The sequence below is a fragment of the Eptatretus burgeri genome, chromosome 8, assembly GCF_056783735.1.
Source record: "Eptatretus burgeri isolate ZD-2024b chromosome 8, Ebu_testis_v1, whole genome shotgun sequence".
Lineage (NCBI taxonomy): Eukaryota > Metazoa > Chordata > Myxini > Myxiniformes > Myxinidae > Eptatretus > Eptatretus burgeri.
In genome coordinates, this window is record NC_140968.1 from 71,864,011 (window position 1) to 71,891,267 (window position 27,257).

The window sequence follows — 27,257 nt, forward strand, 5'->3', positions numbered from 1 at the left end:
AGGTCACTCGCCTCAGTCGGAGCATAGACAGAGACCAAGAAAATGACACCGAAGGAGTGACGAACCTTCGTCTCATAATACGCTCGTTGACCGGTGTTACCTCAAATATCATTGGGGTCAGCTTATTGGACACAGCTACAGCAACTCCTTGAGTATGGTAACCATCAGAGCGACCAGACCAATAGTAGGTGTAACCACCCACCATTATCTCGCCGCAATCCGGTCTCCGAACCTCAGAGAGTGCTGCAATACTGATGTCCAAACGCTTGAGCTCAGATGATACCAGAGACAGGTGATCATCCTCTCTTAGGGATAGGACATTCCAGGCACCCACCCGAAGGGACCGCCTCAGGTTAACCCAAGGAGACCGCCGTCTGGTGGACGACACTTCAGCACCACTCAGACACACTCTCCCGCAATCTGACCCAGGGATGTTACCCCATGGTTTCCCTCCTTTCATCAAAGATTGGGGGTCCCGAAGGCTTTGCTCCAATCCCTTCATCCGGTGAGCTGCCCTGCGAAGGGAAGCTGCACAGGAGGAACTCCCACGGAGTGGGTTTTCAATTTTTTTTGCGTTTTTGTGTTTTGCGGAATGAAGGGTTTTACGGTGGCCGGAGTGCAAATCCTGCCACCAACCTCCTAATAAAAAGTAACCGAACTGCAGGAGGACGTCCGCAGACACAGTTGGGCATGAGATATGGATGGCCGTTGGCTCACAAGGAGCTCTTCCACCCTTTGACAGGTTTTGTTTTTAATCCTGCTGGGTGTCCATATCCAAACACCCTCCTCACCAGAAAACCTGGTGGGGGAGACGGTTTAGTCGCCGACAACCCGACCATGGAACAGGTTTGTACAGGTTTACATGGTACCTGTAGGAGGTACCATTTGACTCTACCGGTCAATTTTCCGCGAGTATGTTCGGCTGTTATATCTGCAAAAGGTGGCTACTTTGATGAGTCAACAATTTAGATTAAATTTTGTTCAACAAAACGATTCCATGATTTCTTTTTTATCTGCAATTGTTTATTTGTTTTATGCTTTAATTTCAGAGTACGTTGAAACATTAAACTGCTTAAATTTCAGTAAAAACTGGAAAAACGGGGGTGTTCTAAAACTATTGACCGGTGGAGTACATGGACATTCGTCAATTGATAACAATACTGAGAAGCATCATAACAAGGGGGGTAGGATAGGACAGGTTAGTGACCTTGCTGGTTATTATCATCTCTCCTCTGGTCTAGCTCCTTCTGCCATCCCAACGCTCGTTTTGTCTAACCGTGGTCCCATTGTTAGATTGTTGCCATTTTATCCCATCTCCTCATTATTCAATGAGCCTACACTATGTACAGAGTGGCCACAATGTCTTGTTACCACTTGTAAAAATTGACATTGCCTTTGTGTTCAGTCTTAATTTGTTTCCTTTTTTCAGATTGAGTGAATGTAACCATGTGATGTGAGACTTGCTTTTAATTGGATCACCCCACAAATGCTCCGGAAAATGTCCCACAGAACAATGCACAAAATTATTCCCTGTAACGACAATGATGGAGCACAAACGGATCCACTGGACACATAAGGCTTATGTCAAAAGCTGTAAAATGTGTAATAAAGTAAAGGTACTGCAAATGTATGTGGTATAACTTAGAGAACCCTTCAGTGTTGTTAGCTAGTTTGATAAAAGGAAATGTCACAATTTTTACAAAGGGTGACAAGACATTGTGGCCATGCTGTATACCAAAAAATAAAAAATAAAAAAAAATCCACAGCCAAATGTATCTGCAAAGAAAGGATTTTCCCTCTCACTGCAATCATACTTTCCTTTTAGAGCTACATTATTTTTCAATATTATCATTTGCTAAGGAGTTGTACAATTTTAAAACATTTCAGAGTTGAAAGTTCCACCTTTTCACAAAATATACATTTCAAAATGAATTGCTGGCAAGTTTCTGGCACCCTGCTGCAGGTACCACAAAATTGTGTCCTTCGAAGTGATCAGATGCTTGTGAAAGGGTTGGGTTCATGCAATCGTCGAGACAAGGACATCAGTGTACTTATACACGAATGAGATTTGAACCGTGGAAAGTCCGACAGGATGGATAGCAGAGGTAGTGAGTGCACTTGCTTCTAAACCATGGAGTGTTGGTTTAATTCCTGATAAGACAATAAACTGAGATGTGGAACCTCAAGATGTGGAATTGGTCCCGAATTATGTATAAAATAAAAAAGAAATTGAATATTACATGAGAATCTGTTTGAAATAGACTATTGCTTAACACAGAGATCAGGATAAAAAATATGAATAAAGACGAACCTGCTTTTCAACAGAGCTTTGTTTTTCCTCCACATGGCAAGATTGATGCTCTGGAACATTCTCGTCTTGTCTCGGCTCGGCTATCCGAAGTGCTTCCATCTGTTTCTGCAAACAATGCACGTGTTTGCTTCGATCCCAGTTGATCCTGAAGAGTACATTCAGAATTATGCTCCTGCTTTTCAGCACATAGTACCTTGAGTTCCTGAACTTGTTTGCATTTCCCTTGCAGCTCTACTTCGAGTTCCCTCCACCTCATCCTCCATACTTGGGGTAGCATATGAAGGTCTTCATCCACATGTTTAGAAATGAATGGAGACTGGCATGGAGAGGTTCCAACGTCTTTCACATTGGATTTGTCTGTCTGCATTGCAGTGTGTTGGATGCAGGAAGACAAATGGTGCATGTTGAGCTGAGATTTCGGTTCCACACAATGGACACTTTCATTTGGCAGCAAAAACTTCAGTTCTGAAACTTTCACTTGCTCACCAAACAGCTCATACTGGAGATCTGCAACCTGTTTCTTTTCTTCCTGAAATCGATCCTGAAGCTCTGAAACCTGGTCCCTTTCTTTCTGGAGTAGATTCTGGAGCTTTTCAATGGTGTCTCTCTCTTTTTGCAGCAGATGGAGACGTCTTACACCACTATCCCTCTCTTTCTGCAGCAGATCCTGGTACTCATAAACGTGGTCCTTCTCTTTCTGCAACAGATCCTGATACTCATAAACGCGGTCCTTCTCTTTCTGCAGCAGATGATGGTGCTCAGAAACACGGTCTTTCTCTTTCTGCAGCAGATTCTGATGCTCAGAAACGCGGTCCTTCTCTTTCTGCAGGAGATTCTGGTACTCAGAAACGCAGTTCTTCTCTTTTTGCAGCAGATCCTTGTGCTCATAAACGTTGTCCTTCTCTTTCTGAAGCAGATTCTGGTGCTCAGAAACACGGTCCTTCTCTTTCTGCAGCAGATTCTGGTGCTCAGAAACGCAGTCCTTCTCTTTCTGCAGCAGATTCTGGTGCTCTGTAACTCGATCCCTTTCCTTTTGTAGCAGACTCTCTAATTGAATAGCACGTGCTTTCTCATTGAGCAGTTTCTGCTGGACCTGTGTATACTCTTCTTGTACCTTGGTCGGTATAGGCTGTTGATGCAGCTCCTGCACATGCTGCAGAGCTGCTCGAAGCTTCTCCACATTTGCTTGCTCTTGCTGCAGAGATTTCTGCAATAGCCACAAGCAAAACATATGGTGAGCTGAAGAATGAGTGACATGAATTAAGACCTTGCAATACAACTCAGATTAAAAAAGAAGAAGTCATATTTAATCGGAGCAAATTACTTACAGGTACTTAAAAACACCTTCAGGGAGAACTGAGGCTTAGTAGAATTTTGCATGACTTAAAGGAACCTTGGTGTACTATTTTTCTGTGACCACGAACAACCCAAAATAAATTTTGAGATACAACACCACAATGAAATTCAACATTTCACAAAGTCATAAACCAAATGAATGGCAATAGCCTTGTAATGTGAAAATTGTGATGCAAGATGGGTGTCATGTGAAAGCAGCCGAAACACCTGCTGGTTCTCCAGATCTCGCTGCATTTCTTGTTTCTTGCTCTCAAACTCCCTTTGCATCTCAGCTGTTTGAGCTTCTTTTGATCGAAACGCATCCCACAGCTTCTTAATTTCATTAGATCTCGTCTGCAGTTCATCTCTAAATGAGATTAAAAAGGAAATGAGAGTAAAGGCAGGATAATTACAATGAAATTGTAAAAAATAAGAAATTCAATTTGCAGTGTTTACCACCTCTATCACTGAAGGTGGGCAGAAGTGATGTATTGACCCATGTTTGTTTGTGAGCAGGATATCTCACAAAGTTATAGACAGATTCGGACGAAATTTGATGGACAGGTTGGACATGTGACAAGGACGAATTGATTCGATTTTGGTGAAGATCCGGATACCAGAATTTTTTAAAAGCAGATTCCTCTCAATTGAGAGATTGGGCCAAAAACGATATGCAGTGCAATATCTCAAAAAGTTACAGACAGGTTGACAAAACTTGGTGGATGAGTTGTGTAGGTGACAAGAACAAGCCGATTAGATTTTGGTGTGTGACAAGGACAACAAATGGTCTGAATGTAAATCTGGCACATCAGTGAGATATAAAACGTAACTGTTCAACCTGGCAGAGGTATGCGCTCTACCAAGTGCCGTTCTTGTGTTCAAAAATAAAATCATCTCATGGTCTGTAATCATGAGTGACTTAAACTCGAGGCATCTTGATTGAACTGCATCAGTGCAGGCTTGAAGTTTGATATCTTGCAAATCGAAACACACAAGTCCAAATAAACTGATTATAAAAGTTTGAGTTGTCATTACATTTGGCAACAATGTACTGACAGTTTGGATCAAAATTGGGATTTCACCATTCAAACAAGTGTAGACATCTCATGGAAGCTGTGTCGAGCTTCATTGTGCAAGAAGATGATTAATTATTATCAATTACAATTTTTATTTTTTAAAAATCGGTGAAAATAAATTAAATTGCCACCAATATAAATAATAATTTGTTGACAGGGGAAAGTGGTCTTCAACTTCCAGTTCATAAACATTATTTGTCTATCAACAATCGTGGATCAACGCTTGTAGCAATAGTGTCCAAAATAAACACCTCTATTTCGTTGGCGCTCATGATACTAATTTGCCATCTTTCACTACTGCTTCACAACGATCCGATTGCTTGAAGTGTTTTGTCATTTCCCATATATTTTTCTTGGCAAATCCTTCACAAAACACTTCTGTTGAAGTACTGTGTTCCAGTCTCATGTAATTCCAAACATGCTGTTCATGGAAAGCAATATATTTATCAATAGGCCCAGGGTGTGTTTTTACCTCCACTTGTGTTCCACACTGCTTTGTGGTGGAAGCATTCGAATACGATCCAGCTCACACCTAGCTTCATTAAGCTGGGTGCACACGCTTGCAGTATGTTGCCGCTCTTCATCCAGCTGGGTTTGCAAGTGAACCAGGTACTGACGATCCTCATCCGATTTGGTTTTCAAGCCAAATGCATTACCCTGCTCCGTTTCCAGCTGTGTGCGGAGGACCGTTGTGCGCCGACATTCCTCCTCCAGCCGAGTTTGAAAGTCAGACGCCACACCGCGCATCTTGTCTAGCTGGGTACGGAACTTGGCCACGTTTCTACGCTCCTCATACAGTTGTGTTTGAAGTCCAGACAAGTTTCCATGCTCCTCGTCAAGCTGTGCAGCAGTATGCCGACTACGTTCACGTTCATCATCCAATGCACGACATAATGCCTGCATCTCATCCTTTACTTGCTGCAGTTTATGCTCATTAAGTTCAGCTGAAAACAGAGAAACACACACACACTTGAAGTGTAATGCACTTCAAACCCAAGTCAAAAACTTAATCACTTGTGAAATACAAGATATAAAATTGATAGAGAATATCACTATGCTCGAGTTCAGCACCTAATGCGAATGTTTAGACCATTTTTCAGCTTTTAACTTGAGTTGTCCAGTATTTTTAAAGCTAGTGGAAAGTAATAATCTGTAAAAGCAGGATGTCTCCAGTAATATGATCAAGATGAGGCGAGGAGTAGACTCGCACACAAGAACATCTGCTCAAACCGATGACTCACTCCAAAGACTGAAAATGGTAAGGCATTTAAGGTCCTGATCGAATTTGAGTAGGGGTGGTTTTAGGGGTTGAATCTGAATCTTGATTTTAGTTCCAGTAGAGGTACAGACGCTCTCCTAAGTGAGGGAGCCAACTTGAGGACTCGATCACTGAACATTTGGCCATACAACAGACCGGAAAGAAGACTTAGTGAGAATAGAAGATCAGTACTAAGAATAGGGAATATCACCAGGTGGTGATAGCTCAGCATTTTGGAGGAATGTAAGGAAGAAGACGACTGGATAAATTTAAAGAAGCAATTGCTCAGATTGGAGAGGATATTGTCAAAAGAGTACAGGTGAACAGTTAGCTTAGATTTGGATGGCAACAAGGTGTCCAATGCTGACTGAGTGACTGTGACAGAGTATGGCTCGAGAGGGATAAATGATGGTACGTGGGGCATGACCATCTGTGAGACAAAAGAAAGACATAAACACTGGCATGACAGACCCAAAAACACAAGGAACAAAGCATGACTTTCAAACTCTGTACACTTGTAACAAATGGAACTAGATAGTTCAAATAACATGATACTCCACACACTGTTCAAGTGTATACATCAATTTTAATGAAATAATGATGATAAAGATCATTAAAAAAAAATCCAGAAGTTTAGTACAACTGAAGCAGTCTTATACACTACCTTTATACATTGTAATAAGATGACGTTGAGTCACAGTTTAAGAGATAGAGGGTTTTTTGATCACCATAGAACGCAACAACAATCGGCATCATACAGTGGCCAGCAAAAGTATTCACTCCCTTCCAACAATGCCACGTTTAGATGAATTACAAATTGTATAGAATTTTTTTTCCAAATGAACTTTTTTATTCATAACTGAAGAGATCAAACTAATCACTTATAGTTGAAGGAGGTTACACGTCAGGAATACCTGAAAAAGTGTACACATCAAAATTCACTGGTTGCAAAAGTATTCAGCCTTAAAGAAGAGCGATGATACAAAACAAATCAGAACACAACAAAACCAGTGAGTTGGTGTCAAAGGCACCCAATGCTCGCCTGTTTATACATTTATCGTTTTTAAAAGACTAGTCTAATAATATTTTTATAAAGCATTGCAGTGAAGTCTGATCCAAATAATTTTAAAGCAATATATGTATTTGTATATTGTAATCAGTAAAAAATAGTGTGGTCGATAAAAACATTGGAAAGGGAATAACTTGCACCAAAAACTTTAACATTTTCACACTCACGCTGATGCTCACGCCGGGGTTTCGCTATAGCTCTGTTCTTCGAGCAGGCGAGCTAAAAATTAACTTTCTAAAAAAACACAAGCATGAAAAAATTTCTCAACAAATCAACTCATTGTTGATTAAATAACTTTTTTTTAACAACATCAGCAAATTGGGCTATTTCATTTCAATTGTAAACCAGAGTGGTGTCAAAGCCACCCAATGCTCGCCTGTTTATACATTTATCGTTTTTAAAAGACTAGTCTAATAATATTTTTTATAAAGCCTTGCAGTGAAGTCTGATCCAAATAAGTTTAAAGCAATATATGTATTTGTATATTTTAATCAGTAAAAAATAGTGTGGTAGATAAAAACATTAGAAAGGAAATAACTTGCACCAAAAACTTTAACATTTTCACGCTCACGCTCACGCCGGGGGTATCGCTATAGCTCTCTGTTCTTCGAACAGGTGAGCTAAAAAGGAAACAGCAGGAGAAAGGGGAAACACCAACAGCAGGGCAGAGTGAGAAAGTATACTGAGATGGACAAACAAGGGATGCAGGTTACGATGAGGGGTAAGGGAAAACGCAAAGGGTGGACAATATGGATACATGAGCAAAATTTTTGGGAAGGGTGAGGGGTGATGGGTGGTTTTTAAAAAAAAAAGCTCATTGTTTTGCATTGGGGACAATACAAGATGGTGATGAACAGCTGTCTTGAAGACTTGGAAGGAAGAATGACATCGAAGAGGATGTGGAAGTTGATTCCACAGGCAAGAAAATAGAGGAACAAATGAATGGAGGTGAGCAGTGATCCTGGATTTAGGTAGCTTCACCAAAATGGGGTTGATCGTGGACCATGTGTGCTCTGCAGAAACCTGGGGCGGACAAAGCATGGAAAGAGCAGAGGGTGCAGGACCAGAAAGGAGGTGGAAGAAGACAGAGACCACTGACTTGTCTGCAATGGTGAAGTGGTATTCCCATAGACTCAGCTTCATCGCGGAATATTCCAATAATATTGAAGGTCTTGGTCTCCACGGCATCAAGCTGAGCAACATGTGAGGCAGTTGTCAGCCCAGAGGGGAGAGCAGTACTCCATCAAGCTGTGGATGAAAAGCTTGTAAGGTGGATAGGAGTTCAGGTGTGCCAAGGAAGGGCTTTGTATGATGGAGGATGCCCAGTTGGAGGCTGGCTTTGGAGGCCAATTTTGAAATGTGGTTTGCCCAAGAAAGATCATGACTGATCGTGAGACCCAAGAGTTTGAATGACTGAACTTCTCCAAGAGGATTGTTAAGAAAGTATATAGGAGGGTTTGCCAGACGGTCCATTCAGAGAGAGAGAGAGAGAGTGAGTGTGACATTTGTCAGGATGGAAAGATATTGTTATGGCCACATGTACCGAGTGTATTATGAGGGGGTTTAGTCCCTGTTTGTCCTCGGAAGAGCCGGACCTGGGGCCACCACTCACGATTAACTTCGTGATATGGTTGGTTGCTTTAGAACCACAAACACCAATCAGTTAACTACGAGTTCCAGTGTCCACCATCTAATTATACCGTTTAACTGGAGGTCACGTAGTTTCCTGAACAGAGAGCATGCCCTCGGCAAAGCACCAATCTTATCTTGAATAGATCTTAATTAGGGCGGCCGAGCATTTAACCGTTGATGTGTGCTGACTATTACAGGTCAATTCGTGTGGTAATTACCTCCCAGTCTATCTCGGTTCAGACAATGCTGGATCAATGGAAGGAAAGGACAAGTACGGACAGGTTGGAACGTCAACAAATCAATTTATTAATGAGGAAAAAAAATAAATAAAAATCAATCAGAATAATCGTAAGCAAATAAATAATCAATCAGGCACTGAGAGAAAAAGAGACAAAGAGCAGATGCTTATCTCTATGCCATACTTAACAATTAAACAAGACAAGGGTACCCAGCCGATAATTCCGGGGGGCGGGGGGAAGTGAGGGGGGGAGAGAAATCGTCTCGCTCACCAAGTAGAAGTCGTACGTCAAATAAAAACGTCCTGAAATGTGTGAGCTTGCCTTGTCCGTTGCCAGCGCCCAGCCTTGCCGTGCACCCACTCGCGAACATGCTTGAACGCGAATCGACGTCACCCCCAGGAACTAGGGATGCCAAGAGTAGGTCTCGAGCAGAACGAGCATTAATTGCCCGAGCGTCACTCACTGCCAGGAGCCACCAGGAGCCTCAACTGACAGACAGCTGTTAGGAGCTCTGAGACACTGTGAAGTGCTAAGGCGCTGTGAGGTGTTGTGAGGCACTGTGATAAGCTGTAAGGTGCTGCAAGGTGCTGTGAGGCACTGTGATAAGCTGTAAAGTGCTAAGGCACTGCAAGGTGCTGTGAGACACTGAGAATCTGGAAGGTGCTGTGAGGCACTGTGAGAAGCTGTAAAGCGCTGCGCCTGTCAGCAACTCACTGGCGCCGACTGACTGACTGGAACTGACTGAAATACTCTCAAAGCTGTCAGAACCGCAACCAGCTATCACCAACTGATTGGTGGTCGACTGACAGGAAAAGTCGTCTGACTGACGCCAACTGACTCTCAAAGCCGTCGCCACCTGACTGGTCAAGAACGGACCTCTCGTCCTCTTTTTATAGGCGGCCTGTCTGGGTAGGCGCAGACTCCAGCCAAATCTACCCCGCCCCATTTGCGAATCGTTGCCGTGACAACCCGCCCGTCACGCAACCATTCCTGGTCTATGACGCCATGCCTGTGGTGCTGGACGAACGGCAGAAAGCAGCCATTTGTCAGAATTACCAGGCGAAAACGTGAAGCGCTCATAAAATGTCAACAACAATTATCACCTCAATGTTTAGCCCGATATGAAAAAGAGCCAGTTAGCGTCCATAGAGCTGCTGAATGGGGTGTCAAACGTCGATGGAAAAAGGTGGGTGTCGGTGTCCATGAAAGAAGTGGGTGTCAACGTCGATGGAAAAAGGTGGGTGTCGAGCCTCCGTTGGGCTAACAGCTATCTCACGTGCATGAATGTGTCTCATCAAGAGAAAAAAAGAGCTTTCCATAAGAGAGGGAATCTATTCTTTACCCTTCTCAACGCATTACACTTACAATCTCACCAGACATGGGGATAGGTCTATCCTGGACATGCATTTAGGGAAATAACTATCTGAGGACCTCGATGTTTGGATGCATTCGTCGGATCGAATTCTGAAATCCGTAACAATATATTCCAAGTGTTTGACCTGTTTGTGATTTTTCTCAAGGGCTGAAGAGAGGGAAGAGGCTGCAGCCAGCTCATCTGAAGGATGTTACAGCAGAGAGTGGAGTCATCAGCAAATAGATAAAGGGGATTTTCCAGAGTCAGAGACATCATTGATAAAGATTAGCAACAGGACTGGGCCCAGAATGCTGCCTTGGGGCACTCCAACCTTGACAGGGAGAGGAGATGAAAGGATTTTGTTGAGTGCCACATGTTGGCAAAGAGAGGCGAGAACATCAGTAAGCCATGTGTAGAGTTGGCCTTGGATGCTAAAAGGGAGACAGTTTGGAGAGTCAGGCAGGATGACAGACTGTATCAAAAGCACAAGAATCCTCACCATGATAGTGTACCCTCTCACTTGCCACACCCTCTTTTGCTATATAATCAATATATAGCATTGTTTGTGGATGTATTATGAAGGTGATTTGTGTTATAGAGGATTCAATTTAAATAAAGGATTAAAGAGGTTTAAAGGCATATAAATAAATAAATTCCATATTTTACTGCCATTTTACCCAGTGTATGTTACATCAACATATCAAACAGGTCACATTTTTTGCCTGCTGTTTGTGTCCTTCATAATGTTCTTAAAAACAGTAAATTTCCTGTTTGCAATGAAGCTAGGCAGGTAGACAGCGTAAAAAAAAAAGATTATCTCACTCTGCGCATGTGCGATCAGGAGAAATTCTGAGCCAAATTATAGTAAGAAGGCACAAACTTGTCTTCCTATTCATGTTTCCATTCATCTCCAAAACATAACATTCAATATAAATAAGTTGCTCCTCGATCAGAAAAGGATAAGACAGACGGACATGGACCAGTTGCTTAACCCCGTTTTTAATTTCACTTCGCAGGGTAATAAATGAATGTTCTTTATATTCAAGTTTCAACATTATCACAAGCTGCATCCCTTCTGACATTGGACTTGAGAGATGTCCATTGTGATTTTTTTTTTGGACTTTTTGCTTGAGGTTCAGATCATCCATACAATGGCCAGGACAGAAGCTAAATTTATGATCTGATGTTAAAGAGAGAAATAAGAGGTAGACCTTGAGGTCAACTGAGATTTTCAATACCATTACATTGCTCATCATCGGAAGAAAGCTGATTTGTCTGTTGTTGAGTTTATCTCAGCATCCTTCTAATGAATATGAATGACATAAGCCACCTTTCAGTTAGAGGAGGCAAATGAAACAGCAGAGTAGTGAAAGAGGAATAGTGAGCTCAGATATAAAGGTTTTGAGTTAAAGTGAGCAGTTAGCCTAGATTTGAGAAGAAAGAAGTGTAGGACAACGTCAGAGAAGAAACAGTGTGGGAGATGCTCTCAAGTGTGAGAGAAGAAAGAACAATGATGCTATCAGCCATCAAGACCAGCTGCAGATGATGCATATCACCTTTGCAGGTGAGATCATCATTTTCTGCATGGAGTAGACCTGAAGGGGGAGGAACAGTTGGGGACAGAAAGAGAGAGGGGGTGAAGACTTTGTTTCGTCTTGTTTGTTTAGTCTTTGTTTAGTTGTTTGTTTAGAAGAAAAAGAGAGGGGCGAAGATTGGGAACCCCATATTTTTCAAATACTTTGTTTAGGCATTCCACATTATCACAAGCTGCATCCCTTCTGACTCATTTGATGGGCAAAAGGACTGAAGAATAACATGCTCCTGAGATTTGTTTTTACCATTTTGCCACCAGCATTTGGTGGATGGATTAACTCTCCAACAGATTTTCCCAACACCACCAAATTGACTCTCTTATTGCCTATTTTTATGAAATACTCACATGCTTGTTTATACCCAAGGCTCACTTTGATGTGCACAGATAATCAGAACAGTGAAGATTAGACAGGCAAACTCTTAATTTTGTCGAAATTAATCTGGTGACATCTGAATCTTAATCAATGATTTTAAGCCATTAACAAAACATTTTCAAGATTGATCTTAAATTAACAGAAACAGTGGAGATAAAATGACAATTTTCCAGCATGGGAGCATCACAAAATACAAACAATAACTACATATTTTAAGGAAATGTACTCATACAATCCAAGATCCAACTGGAACGGAACTTAGTAGAGGGCATACCTTCACCAGGCTGAACAGTTTGAGTTTTGTATGTCACTGGTAGGTCGGATCTGGATCCAGACCTGAACCAAAATCTAATCTGCTTGTTCATGTCATCTGACCAACTCATCCACCTCGTTTTGTCAAAACTCCTCCACGACTTTTTGAAACATCATGCTATATCGTTTTTAGCCCCATCTCTCAATGGTGAAGAATCACTTTAAAAAATAATACATTGTCGTTATCTTCACCAAAATTTAATCAATTCTTCTTTGTCACACACCCAAACTGTCCACCAAGTTTCGTCCAAATCCATCCATAACTTTTTGAGATATCATGTCGTTCTTCGCCCAAATCCATCCAATATATTGTTAACACAATGGTGACGAATCATTTAAAAATTTCTTGGATCCGGATCTGGTTCTTCACTAAAATCAAATCAATTCATCCTCGTCACACACAAAACCTGCCCACCAAATTTCATCCGAATCCATCCACAACCTTTTGAGATGTCCTGCTCAGAGACAAACATACCAACAGACAGAGACGGGGATGAAAACATAACCTCCCTCCACCTTTGGTGGCGGTGGTAATAAAATAAGCATTTCATAAGGAAATACATATTTAGGAAATGTAAAGTGTCCATATAGCCAACCTTGCCTTCCACAATAACACCAGAGCATGATGGATTTTACATGACAGGAACTGTACAAACGAATGACCATATGCAAATGAAGGAAACAAGTATAGAGTCAAACAGATAATGTTTTGTTGGTTCGTTATGAGGGATGAGACCTCACACTGGTTGAGAGAGGAATGATGGCTAAATAACCAGGGAAAATGGGGAAAGACCAAGAGGCAACTTCAAAATGAAAATGTAGAAGCTGGCATGAAAATTATGCAGATATAAGTAGAGGAAATGGGATCAAGAGTGGACACAGGCAGCTTTGGGAGGGACAATAAAATAGGGGTAAATGGAGACAATAAAATGTTTAAACATGGAGATCTTAATTGCATGTTCCATAGATCACATCAGGAAAATGCCAAGATACAGTATGTGCAGGATCTGTATTGTACACATATTCCACATACTTTGCCTCTTGAGCTGTTGCTCATGAACGTGCCTGGAGTGTTCCCGGTGAGATTTCTCTTCGTCCAGCAACCGTGACTCTTCCTGTAGCCGTAGTTCGGTCAACTGACACTGAGAACGCAGAGCCTCCAATTCCTCAAGCAAACTGTGACGATCAGTCATATTAATATCATGGAGTGTCGAAACATCTGCAGTCGCCTGCAGCACACACCAAAAATCTTCAGCCTGAATGGTGAGCTCAGTTGCAGGACATGACTCATGCACAGCACCCAAATCCAAATATTTTGTTTGCCAAAAGCACACAAAAATCCAGCAGACCAAACATTGTGGAATCGATATATTGACTACCAGCAAGGGTACCAGATGTTGTCCGGTGCTGTTCTAATCCTGTTGACATTTTTAAGAAATCAAAATTTATTATGAAAATTTTTTTGTGGGGATCGAAAACACTTCCCCGACACCCACGAAGGAATGGGGTCGAAGATGATTTTATATTACCTTTCACAAAGCTACAAAGAATGTCAGACTGCATGGCCTGTCTGGAATCCCCATCTGAACACGTCGCTCATTTGGTCCCAGATTAAAATCCCATATACTGTGCCTTGTAAATTATTTTCAAGTACAGAACAGTATGCTCTTGTCTCCTCATATACTTGTCAAAACATAAAAGCCCTTTGAACTTAACACACTATTTATAATTATAAAACAAAACAAGTGGTGCCAGGCACAACAAATCCCACCCATTTTAGGCATAAAGTTATTTTGGGGATCAAATTTAAATTTGATACATCCTTACCATGAATGTTGATTATAAGGAATATTTTATTCTCAGCTTGAAGTCAATTAAACCATTTTTGACGAAGTTATGAGTGAAAAGCGATTTTGACCTTTTCGTGACCTGACCTTGACCTTTGACCTAATTGGACCCAAAAGTTAATGGGGTCATCCGTGTTCATTACCCACCTGTGGATACAATTTGACAGTGTTTGAGCCAGCCATTTTCCCATAAAATTGTATTTTCGTAACCATGTTTTAGTTTTAATGGAAAATTTGTAATTTTGACCGATGACCATGACCCCCAAAACTTCGGACCCGACCGATCTTCACAAATATGCATTTTTCACTGTAGGAATGGGTAGGATTATAAGTGACAAAGAGAATAAGGTTCACTATAAGCTTAGTTTGAAGTAAATCAGATCATTTTTGACGAAGTTATGAGCGAAAAACGATTTTGATCTTTTCGTGACCTTGACCTTTGATCCAATTGGACCCAAAAGTGAATGGGGTCGTCCAAGGTTCATTGCCCACCTGTGGATTAAATTTGATAGTGTTTGCTAAAGCCGTTTTGCCGTAAAGTTGCTAACAAACAAGCAGTCATAGACTGGTACTTTCCAAATCGTCAACTTGACCTCTGACCTTGTCTAATAAAAGCTGTCTCTTGAGAAGGTAGCGACGCAAACCAGAAGTTTCTACGATGATTCTGTACCAAACCATCAAAAATCGAATGTTTTGGATGTTTGACCTCACTGTGACCTTGACCTTTGACCGCTTTTGACCAAAATATAATCAGCACGAGCCATCAGCCTCCTGAATCACGTGGTGTAATTTGACATTGGTAGCTTCTTCCGTTCGAGTTATCTGTACCAAACCATCAAAAATCGAATATTTGACCTCACCGTGACCTTGACCTTTGACCGATTTTGACCAAAATCAAATCAGCACGAGCCATCACCCTCCTGAATCACGTGGTGTAATTTGACATTGGTAGCCTCTTCCCTTCTCGAGTTATCGTGCCTACAAACAAACAAACAAACAAGCAGTCATAGACTGGTACTAACAAAATCGTCAACTTGACCTCTGACCTTGTCTAATAAAAGCTGTCTCTCGAGAAGGTAGCGACGCAAACCAGAAGTTTCTACGATGATTCTGCACCAAACCATCAAAAATCGAATGTTTTGGATGTTTGACCTCACTGTGACCTTGACCTTTGACCGATTTTGACCAAAATCTAATCAGCACAAGCCATCACCCTCCTGAATCACGTGATGTAATTTGACATTGGTAGCTTCTTCCGTTCGAGTTATCTGTACCAAACCATCAAAAATCTAATATTTGACCTCACTGTGACCTTGACCTTTGACCGATTTTGACCAAAATCTAATCAGCACTAGCCATCAACCTCCTGAATCACGTGGTGTAATTTGACATTGGTAGCTTCTTCCGTTCTCGAGTTATCGTGCCTACAAACAAACAAACAAACAAACAAGCAGTCATAGACTGGTACTAACGAAATCGTCAACTTGACCTCTGACCTTGTCTAATAAAAGCTGTCTCTCGAGAAGGTAGCGACGCAAACCAGAAGTTTATACGATGATTCTGCACCAAACCATCAAAAATCGAATGTTTTGGATGTTTGACCTCACTGTGACCTTGACCTTTGACCTATTTCGACCAAAATCTAATCAGCACTTGCCATCACCCTCACCTGAATCACAGGGTGTAATTTGACATTGGTAGCCTCTTCCGTTCTCGAGTTATCGTGCCTCCAAACAAACAAACAAACAAACAGAAACGGAAGTCATCAATATACTTACGAAATCTTTAGATTTCGTAAGTAACAAACAAACAAACGGAAGTCATCAATATACTTACGAAATATTTCGATTTCGTAAGTAACAAACAGACAAAAAATCGTGCTTAGCACGACACTTGGCGAATTAGTTGACCTTTCCGTGTGGTGGTCCAAGCTGTAATGTCATGGAATGTGTGGTGTTTATTTGTTCGTACATTAATAAAATGACGCGACGTCACAAATAACAATTATCAGGCACGCGTTGTCATGGTAACGGCAGCAGATTGAAAATTTTCACAACTCATTTAAAGCCACCATGTGACATTCAACAACTTATCATCGGTGCTTGTTGCCTTCATTCTGATCGTAGAAAATATTTGAAAATACCTCGGAACATTGCTTTTCAACCAGCTTTACGATCCCGTTATCAGGTTTGAAATATGTTGTAAAACAAAAATATGTATTTTATATGTGTGTTTTTCATGTTTTGGGTGACCCTGACCTTGACCTTGGGTCAATTTCGATCAAACTTTGTACACATGTTAATATTACATGCATAAATAGACAGTATAAGTTTCAATATAATAAGTGCAAAACTGTTTGAGAAATAGCCATGTGTAATTCACAAAATTACCCATTGGTTTATAATGGGCGATAATATAAAGTGATGCAGAATCCAGATCCTGATCTTGAACATCACCAAAAGTCTTTTTGCACTGTGGATTTCTATCAGCTGTTAAAATTTCATCCAAATCGGTTAAGAATTGTGACCTGTAGAACGAATAGAATTTTTTTTAAATATCACGCCAATAGCTGAAAACTTTGACGTCATACGCTTGTGAAAACTGTGCATAATTTGTACTAACATGCATTTTAAAACACTTAGATATTCCATTGAAGTTTGTTTTGGTGTCAACAGGAAGTCGCTACGACTTCCGTTTACTGAGTTATGTTCAAAAGCTTGTTTTCACCTTTTTTGACGTAACGTCGTGACGTTAAGTGCGATTATGACGTGATTTGATCCCAGACTATTTCAGCAAGATTGGCTACCACCTGTTAAAATTTGAGAACGATTGCTTCAGTAGTTTTGGCTGCACACGAGCGTAAATATTTTTTTTAAATGACGTCAATAGGCAAAACTTTGACGTCATACGCTTGCGAAAACTATGCGTAATTTGTAATAAGATGCATTTAGTAATCATTTAGATATTTGAATGAAGTTTAATTTGGTGTCAACCGGAAGTCGCTACGACTTCAGGTCACTGAGTTATGTCCAAAAATGTGTTTTCACGTTGTGTGACGTCACGTCGTGACGTTTAGTCCGATTAAGACGGGGTTTGGACGCGGATCGTCTCAGGTGGATTGCCTATCAGGTGTAAAAATTTAAGAACGATTGGTCCAGCTGTTTGGGCTGTAGACGACCGGACAAACAAACAAACAAATCAACAAACGGAACAGACCAACATACTTGACAAAATCGAAGATTTCGCCAAGTAACTAACCGGACGGTTACAATATCCCGCTCTCCCCCTCCGGGGGCGGAGGGGCGGGATAATAGACTTCCTACCCAACTGAACAATACTGTATTTGTAAATTGTTTATTTCGTGTTTCATATTGCTCATCGACCTTAAGCTAATGTTTCAAAGAGAGAAAGAAAAGTATAATATCAGACCATCACATGAAACCAAGGACCACAGCATCATGAACCTCTCTAAGGATGCAAAATTAGAAGCAAAAGCCATGCATTTCAAGAGGGCCACAGCTCTCTGCGTATAATACAAAGACAATCACCACAGCTGGATGAACGGGTGTGGCCAGTGGGCGCTGCACGGAGTGAATGTTCTGCAGAAGCACAGACTTCTCCTGAAACCCAGCGTTCCATTGAGAACCTTTGACTTCGGAGACTTTCTGCTCGTGGAAACGAGATTCAGATCCCTCATCTTTTGCCTCTGGAAGAGTTGAGTGCTGAAGATAAGCATCCATTTTCTCAGTCTCCATCGGTTTCAAGTCAGTGGCAGTTTGTAATGGTTGCTGAGAAAGAGCAAGGAGGTGATATCCCTCCTTCTGCACCCGTTGTATTGCTTCCTACAATAAGCAGAAAATAGATAGATGTTTTTGTTTGATTTGCATTTTACATTGCATATATACATGTTAAGATAATCCAGAAACATGACAGGTTTGGACAATGTACAAAGGAACAAAGAAATACGTGCAGTGTGGGAATGAATCTTAGTCAAGTGGAAGCTAAATGCAGAAAGAGACTGACATGGAAGAATAAGAGTGGGGGGGGGGGCGTTGGGAGTGGAGGTAACAGATAGCATCATCAGGGACAGACAAGAGGAGGGCAACATATTGAACTGTGATAAATGTGTGAGAAGCAACTTCATTGATGATGATAAAACTGATTTCAGTTACCAATCTGAAGAAAGAAGAGCACGTCAGTCAAAAAAGAATACTAGCTGTTAAAACTACAATGGAAAAACAACACAACAACAAGAACAGGTTATATTTGTAAGGAAAAGGGCACTCGGTGGAGCGTATACCTCCGCCACATAATGCCTGATCCACGAGAACATATCGGGCCCAATACATTTTTGAAATATCATACGAAATATCGTTTTTAGCCCGATCTCTCAATGGTGAAGAATCACTTCAAAAATTAAATAAAAATCGTATCTCGATCCAGATTCGGATCTTCACCAAAATTGAATCAATTTGTCATGGTCACACATCCAATCTGTCCACAACTTTTTGAGATATCATGGTATATTTAGTTTTTGGCCCAATCTCTCAATGGTGAAGAATCACTGAAAAAGTTCTCGTAACTGGAACCGGATCTTCACCAAAATCTAATCATTTCATCCTTGTCACACACCCAACCTGTTCACAAAATTTAATCCGAATCCATCCACAACTTTTTGAGATATCCTGCTCACAGACATACAAAGACAGAAAGTGGGGAAAACATAATCTCCTTCACCTTTGGTGACAGAGAAAAAAATGATATGTATATATATATATATGCCCCGGTTAGAATAGGTGTACCATATCCCTGTGTGTCGCAAGAGGTGACCAGGGTTGCGTCAGGAAGGGCATCCAGAGTAAAAACCTATGCCAAATCATTATGCGGACAACAAAACGAATTTCCATACCGGATCGGTCGAGGCCCGGGTTACCAACGACCGCCACCGGTACCCGGTGGTCAGCAGGGTACCAGTGGAAATTGTGCTACTGCTGGGCAAAGGGGGAGAAGGAGACGGGGAAGGCGAGTCCGGAGGCAGTGGGAGAGGGGGAAGGGTAGAAGTGTGGAGGTGAGAGTTGGAACTCTGAATGTTGGGACGATGACTGGCAAAGGGCGAGAGTTGGCTGATGTGATGGAGAGAAGAAAGGTGGACATACTGTGTGTACAAGAGACCAAGTGGATGGGGAGCAAGGCGAGGAGCATTGGAGGTGGTTTCAAACTATTCTACAATGGTGTGGATGGGAGGAGAAATGGTGTCGGGGTAATCCTGAAGGAAGATTATGTCAAGAGGGTATTGGAGGTGAGGAGAGTGTCTGACCGAGTGATGAGTGTGAAGTTGGAAATTGAAGGGGTGATGATGAATGTCATCAGTGCATATGCACCGCATATGGGGTGTGAGATGGAGTATAAAGAAGATTTCTGGAGTGAGTTAGATGAAGTGGTGGAGAGTGTATCCAAGGATGAAAGAGTGGTGATTGGAGCAGATTTCAATGGGCATGTTGGGGAAGGGAATAAAGAGGATGAGGAGGTGATGGGTCGGTACGGTCTCAACAAGAGAAATGTGGAAGGGCAAATGGTGGAAGAGTTTTCAAAAAGAATGGAAATGGCAGTGGTAAATACGTATTTCAAGAAGACGGAGGAACACAGGGTGACGTCCAAGAGTGGAGGAAAGTGCACACAGGTGGATTACATCTTAAGCAGGAGATGCAACCTGAAAGAGATTAGAGACTGTAAGGTGGTGGCAGGGGAGAGTGTAGCTCGACAGCATCGATTGGTGGTCTGTAGGATGATTTTGGAGGTGAGGTTGAGGAAGAGAGTGAGGGCTGAACAAAGGACCAGATGGTGGAAGCTGAAGGAGGAAGACTGTTGCGTGGAATTTAGGGAGGAGGCGAGATAGGTGTTGGATGGTGGTAAAGATGGGTGGGATGATTGGGAAACTACAGCAGAAGTGGTGAGGGAGATAGCTAGGAAGGTACTTGGTGTGACATCTGGACAGAGGAAGGAAGATAAGCATATTTGGTGGTGGAACGAGGAAGTACAGGAAAGTATAAGGAAGAAGGGGTTGGTGAAAAAGAAGTGGGATAGTCAGAGAGATGAAGAAAGTAGGCAGGAGTACAAGGAGTAGCGGCAAAAGGCAAAGAGAGAGGTGGCAAAGGCTAAGAAAAAGGCACATGACGAGCTGTATGGGAAGTTGGATACAAAAGAAGGGGAAAAGGATTATACCGATTAGCAAGACAGAGGGACCGAGCTAGGAAAGATGTGCTGCAGGTTAGGGTGATTAAGGACGTAAATGGGAATGTGCTGACAAGCGAGGAGAGTGTGTTGAGAAGGTGGATGGAGTACTTTGAGGAGCTGATGAATGAAGAAAATGAGAGAGAGAAGGTTGGAAGAGGTGGAGATAGTGAATCAGGAAATGGGGTGGATCAGTAAGGATGAAGTGAGGATGTTATTTATTGTGACTTTTATGGGAGCCACGCCATGGCTTAATGGTTAGCGCGTCTGAGTACCCATCCTCATTCGATGTACCCACCGCCCAATCAACCTGCTTAGGTATATGAGGGAGTCACGAGGTGACTTCGGCTATCGCGGGGGTGGTTTATCCTTGGTTTCCTCCTGGTTTTCCATCATATTAAGTAGTACGGAGTAAGAAATGGAGAATCCGTCGTCATATAAGTGAAATACCCTTGAGTATGGCGTTGAACACCAATCAAACAAAAAAAACAATGACCGTTTAATGTTGAAAAAAATAATCTGTGATCACCAAAGTCATGTAATGTATGCTAATAACCAACAAGCATGAATTTGCTACACATCCTGGGTTAAAATTGCATGGCAATTATTAAACAAGGCAATAACCAGTGATGTCAGTTTGCAACATTGATTCATTCTTTGCTCTTAAATTAAATAACACAGAAGCTTGGCAAATGCTTCATGCTTAATTTGATCGGCCAATGATCATTCTTCCTTTTGGTGGAAAAGAAATCTATATGACAGTCATTAAACAGTCCACCAAAGTCTTGAAACTTTGTTTTTCAGTTTCTTCAAAATTGACTTATCCTGACATCTCTGGTTTTCCCCTTGTGGTCTTCATATATATATATATATATATATATATATATATATATATATATATATATATATATATATATATATATATATATATATATATATATACATATATATATATATATATATATATATATATATACATATATATATATATATATATACATATATATATATATATATATATATATATATATATATATATATATATATACACACATACATACATAAAACTAAAGAGCCTGGTGTTGGCGCAGTGGTAAGGGCAGCGGCTTGGGATCCAAAAGGTCCTGAGTTCAAGCCCCGTTGGGCCACTGAATTAATACACCAGGGGGTTGACTCAGCCTGTCATCCTTCCGAGGTCGGCGAAATGAGTACCAGTATACTGGGCCGGTGTATACCCCGGTTAAAATAGGTGTACCATCCCTGTGTCGTAAGAGGCGACCAGGGGTGCGTCAGGAAGGGCATCCGGCGTAAAACATGTGCCAAATCACAATGCGGATCATACGGATGATCCGCTGTGGCGACCCCTAACGGGAGCAGCCGAAAGAAGAAGAAGAAGAAGATACATAAAACTAAAAATAGGCAGCTGAGGAGACATATTTGTATGAAGAGTAAAAGCACACTGAGTCTAAAAGAATAATACAATTCTTTATTGAAACTCTGACGTTTCAGAAGACTACTAATCTTCCGTCCTCAGAGGTAATTTTTTTATAACACCGCACGTGCAGAGACATTAACTGTACTTATGTCCAACGCAAACGGCTACGTGTCATGATTGGGCTGCGAGGGGGACCAATCAGCATGAGGTTTGGGACGGATTTAATCAAGAGTGGGATTGGAGAGTGGATTTGCTTCCAGATTGGATGTTTGAGTCACAGGTTCAGTAGCACACGGAGACAAGCTTTTTCTGGTCGTGGCACATTGCCACAATCTACATCACACCATCACGTGGGAAAACATGACAGTGAAAGCCTCAGCACTAAGGGAACTCCAAGCTGTTAGTGCATGTTAGGGAGTGCATGAATGAAAATTGGGTGTTTGGGTAAATTTAATTTAAACACCCTTTTTGAAGATAATTAACGGCTTACCTCCATGAAAAGCTTATCCTTGGTCAGCCTAACTTCACCTCGCACGGGTTTTAGCTGCCATTTTGATTCGGCCTATTCAGTCATGCCTTGCCTTGGAAACAGGATCTACTTTAATGGAGTAATTAAAGTATATAATCAAGATACGATTTCGGATTCGAGAATTGGATCTGGTGGACTAAATAAGGGTCAAAATCTGGGGTGACTTCAATTTGGCACCAGGGGCACAAGTCTGATCTGGCAGAACTTAAGAATGAGCTTTTCAAACTTTGAACTGGTTGGAAATGGAACCACACCATTGATAAATTTGCTCCCACCTGTCGAATTAAACCGGGCCAAGCTCCCTGGCTTAACAACGCAGAAATCAAGAAGATGACCAAATACCAAGATCTGAAAAATGAAGCGAAAAGACCTTGGAAGCTGAAGAATGACAAAATTGTGCCAGGGATAATTCAAGCAATGGGAATGATAAAGAAAACCCTCATGGAGATCTTAAAAAAAACATCCCTGGGAATACAGGTTTCACTACAAAACGAACTACAATTGGAACTGTTCGGGGCTTGATGACAATACTGAAAAGAGCCCTCGGAACAAAACTTTACAGCTTGGTCCATGAATCGTGATCCCTTACTGAAATGGAGTAAGATACATACTTCGAGCCCTGAGAGGACCCCATTCAACCTTCTGAAACCCCCATATAAAGACAACAATCAACGACGCACGAGGCATACACACAACCGCACAATTGCAATCACATTACCTGCATCTGAACAGAAAATGTGAAATCTGCAAAGTTTTCTGTACTTTGGACAAAGATGTCATTCTGAGTTCGTGAGGCAGGGACCTGTTGGTGAAGCCAGCGGTGGACATGTTCAGCCAGCTTGGCATCCAACTGCTCTGCTGTCTCCATTTCCATGTGGAGGCATCGAGAAATATCAGAAGCTGTAAAAAGCACATGACAGCCAGGACAAAGGAAGAATTTATTGTGAAGGCGAGTATTGGTGAATAATATAAACAATTAATTCAGCAACTAAAGGTTGACAACAACATATTTATCAGTGTGAAACAAGGCACTGCAAATGACGTTGCAAGCGTTAACCCTTCATCAGAGTTTAGTCTTGGCCATTTCATGCATCAGGTATGAGGTAGCTTGCAGCACAGCAACACATTGTTTTTCCTATAATTTGAAGGTATTTGTGAGAGTGAGTAAATGGGGAATGGGACAATCACATTATATTTGAAAGTATGCATGTAAAGATTCCCCACTCCACCAACCCCTCAACAGAGGAAGTGTCAAACACCAAATTATGTTTCACTGAGCACATGTAATGCAGTAAAGGAACAACATTCATGTTCAAGTAAGAAAACAGGTATTGGCAGGAATTACCGAGGGCTGGGAGGATAGTTTAGAAGGTGTGCACACTCGGCTTTGAGCCATCTTGCATGGGTTTGAATGTCGGCTCAGCGATACACTGCCATCCTAGTGTTTTGTATGTAGGGAAATATTGAACTTGCCAGGTCAAGCCACATATTAGATCTGTGGCTTGCTATAAGTAGCGTGTAAACCTGTTCCATGGTCGGGTTGTCGGCGACTAAACCATCCCCCACCCCCCCCACGAGGTTTTCTCGTTAGGAGGGTGTATGGATATGGACACCGAGCAGGATTAAAAACAAAACCTGTCAAAGGGCGGAGGAGCTCCTTGTGCCAAGGAGGAGGAGGAGCCAACGGCCATCCATTTCTAGTGCCCAACTGCGTCTGTGGACGTCCTCCTGCAGTTGGGTTACTTTTTTATTCGGAGGTTGGTGGCAGGATTTGCACTCCGGCCATCGTAAAACCCTTCATTATGCAAAACACACTAAAAACACAGAAAATATTGAAAACCCACTCCGTGGGAGTACTTCCTGGGCAGCTGCCTCTCGCAGGGCAGCTCACCGGATGACGGGATTGTGGAAAAGCCGTCGGGACCCCCACTCTGATGATGAGGAAAAACATGGAGAAACCTTCCTGGGATGGATTGCAGTAGTGTGTGTCAGGGTGGTGCTGAGGTGTCACCCAGGTCTTTTTGGGTTAACCTGAGGCGGTACCTTCGGGTGGGTGCCTGGAATGTCCTATCCCGAAGAGAGGATTATCACCTGTCTCTGTTATCATCTGAGCTCAAGCGTTTGAACATCGGTATTGCAGCACTCTCTGAGGTTCGGAGACCGGATAGTGGCGATATCATGGCAGGTGCTTACACCTATTATTTGTCTGGTCGCTCTGATGGTTACCATGCCAAAGGAGTTGCTGTAGCCGTGTCCAATAAGCTGACTTCAATGATAATTGAGGTAACATCGGACGGAGCGTATTATGAGACAAAGGATTCGTCACTCCTTGGGTATCGTTTCCATGGTCTCTGTATATGTGCCGACTGAGGCGAGTGATATCACGGTGAAGGACGCATCCTACGCCATGCTAAAGGCTGTGGTTGATCAGTGCCACAAGCGAGATACACTTCAAGTCTTGGGAGATTTTAATGCATTGACTGGAACTGATAGGGATGGTTATAAGACATGTGTTGGTCCCCATGGGTTTGGAACTGTGAACCAGAATAGCACTAAGTTACTTGACTTTGGAATAATTCATGGACTTAAGATGGCTGCTTCATGGTTTCAGTCCCCACAGGCTCATCGCTGGACTTGGTATTCCAACGCTGGTGGTGTGGCAAAGGAGATTGGCCATGTGCTCGTTGATGGTCGCAGGACGACGATCAAGAACTGCAAAGTCTACCAGAGTGCTCAGTTCCTCAATACTGACCACAGGCTTGTTGTAGCAACTCTGAAGCTGCAGCTTAAATCTGGGAGAATGGTACCATCCCAGCAGAGGTTGAATGTTCGTAAGATCAAGGATGAGAGGGTAGCTGAGGAGTTTGCGAACAGGCTGAGTGTGAATTTGGGGGTCTGAGTGCTTTGGGGAATCCTGAAGAGTTGTGGAGTGCCTTCAAGATCACCATCCTTGATGTTGCCAGTGGATGTCTTGGAAGTCACCACAGGGCAAAGAAGAATTTTGTCCCTCAAGTGACACTGGATACAATTGACCAGTCACAAGGCCAGACTTAATGGCAGAGCTGAGATGTTCAGGTAGTTGATGCGTAAAACTGTACGTGCGCCGATGGTGGACAAGGAGGCCGATGTATGAGGACTCTGTGAGGGGTAGAGCATCACCTGTGGTCAAGTGATTCTCATCCTGCTTACAGGGGAATTCATGCATTGTGTTCCTCCAAGCCCATCCCTCATTGTACTGCAGTTAGAGCGGAGGGTGATGGGCTCTTGACAGAGGAGTCCGAAGTGAAGGGCCGCTGGGCTCGTGACTGAGCGGCTGTGCTAGGCTGATCCACCAGCTGTTGAGTTGGATGTCAGGGGTGTTACTATCCCTATTGCTGACCCTCCAATCAACTGTAGTCCACCTTCGTTTGTGGAAACACAGGCTGCAGTGAACAGGCGAATATTTCGCAGTGAACTGGATGAAATGGGGGTAAAGCTCATGGGATCTGAGGCATCCAGGCTGAACTTCTCAAGGCTGGTGGAAATGCTGTACTTGTGTCGTTGCATGCAGTTCTCTGCTCTGCCTGGAACACAAGCATCATCCCAACCGACTGGAAAAGGGGCCTTGTTGTCCCTCTCTGGAAAGGGAAGGGTGATTGCCAGGACTGCAGCAACTACCAAGGGGTGACGCTGTTCTCAGTGCCGGGTAAAGTCTTTGCTCAGAAAATTCTTCACAGGGTTCGCCACCATCTGCTTGAGCACCAGCGCCAAAAGCAGTCAGGCTTTACACCAAAGAGGTCAACAATTAACCCTATCCTTGCTCTTTGGGTCTTCACCGAATGCAGATGAGAGTTTCGGCAGGGGCTGCTTGCAGCCTATGTTGATCCCTGCAAAGCATTCAATTCAGTGAATTGGGATGCCCTCTGGAGGATTTGTGGTCTTCGTGGGGTGCCACAAAAACTGATATCTGAACTATACTCTGGTACTGAGTCCTGTGAGATGTGGTGATACCGTCTCCGACCATCGCCGACGTATTTCCAGTTGTTACTGGAGTTCCTCAGGGGTGTGTGCTGGCCCCACACTTTTCAGTGCTTGTATGCACTGGATTATGGGGAGGATGTCAGAGAGATCAAGCTGCGGTGCGTCGTTTGGGAATATCAAGATCTCTGACCTTGATTTCACAGATGATGCAGTCATCTTTGCGGAGACTTTAGATATCCTTTTGGGGGATCTCGAGGTAATGAATGAGTCGTCGGAGCTGCTGGGATTACGGGTTTCTTGGGTCAAAATTAAGATCCAGGCTTTCAATGGCATATTGGATGCTGCTGTCTTGTCTGTACCTGTTTATGGTGAGGATGTTGAGGTCACGGAGAGATTTCCTTCCCTTGGGAGTGATAGTCATGTCTCTGCTGGCTGTGAGCCAGAGATCAATCGATGTATGGGTCGGGCCTGGAGAGTCATTGATTCACTGGATCATGTGGTGTGGTGTTGGCGGTACCTGTGCAGGACGAGGAAAGTCCGAGTCTTCAGTCTTCCGGTGCTTGCAGTCTTTCTCTACAGATGTGAGATTTGGACTCTGACCAGGGATCTGAGACAAAAACTCAATTCCTTTGGTACCAGGTCTCTTCGGAGAATTATTGGCTATCGCTGGTCGGACTTTGTGTCCAACGAGCGGTTGCTGAG

General features: G+C 42.5%; 1 protein-coding gene across 4 annotated transcripts in view; it reads right to left on the reverse strand.

Moving 5' to 3' along the window:
- The window catches only part of LOC147022022 (uncharacterized), a 126,161-nt gene that overhangs the window by 7,696 nt on the left and 91,208 nt on the right, over nt 1–27,257 (reverse strand). For 3 of the 4 annotated variants that reach the window (XM_085892574.1, XM_085892572.1, XM_085892571.1), the window contains 7 exons: nt 23,314–23,495; nt 17,949–18,242; nt 13,587–13,782; nt 5,195–5,666; nt 3,875–4,013; nt 2,505–3,518; nt 2,312–2,416 (listed from right to left, as the gene is read on the reverse strand). In XM_085892574.1, coding sequence (XP_085748700.1) covers nt 2,312–2,416; nt 2,505–3,518; nt 3,875–4,013; nt 5,195–5,666; nt 13,587–13,782; nt 17,949–18,242; nt 23,314–23,495 — 2,402 coding nt within the window. The remainder of the gene's footprint in view (nt 1–2,311; nt 2,417–2,504; nt 3,519–3,874; nt 4,014–5,194; nt 5,667–13,586; nt 13,783–17,948; nt 18,243–23,313; nt 23,496–27,257) is intronic. The other variant, XM_085892573.1, reaches the window with a different exon arrangement.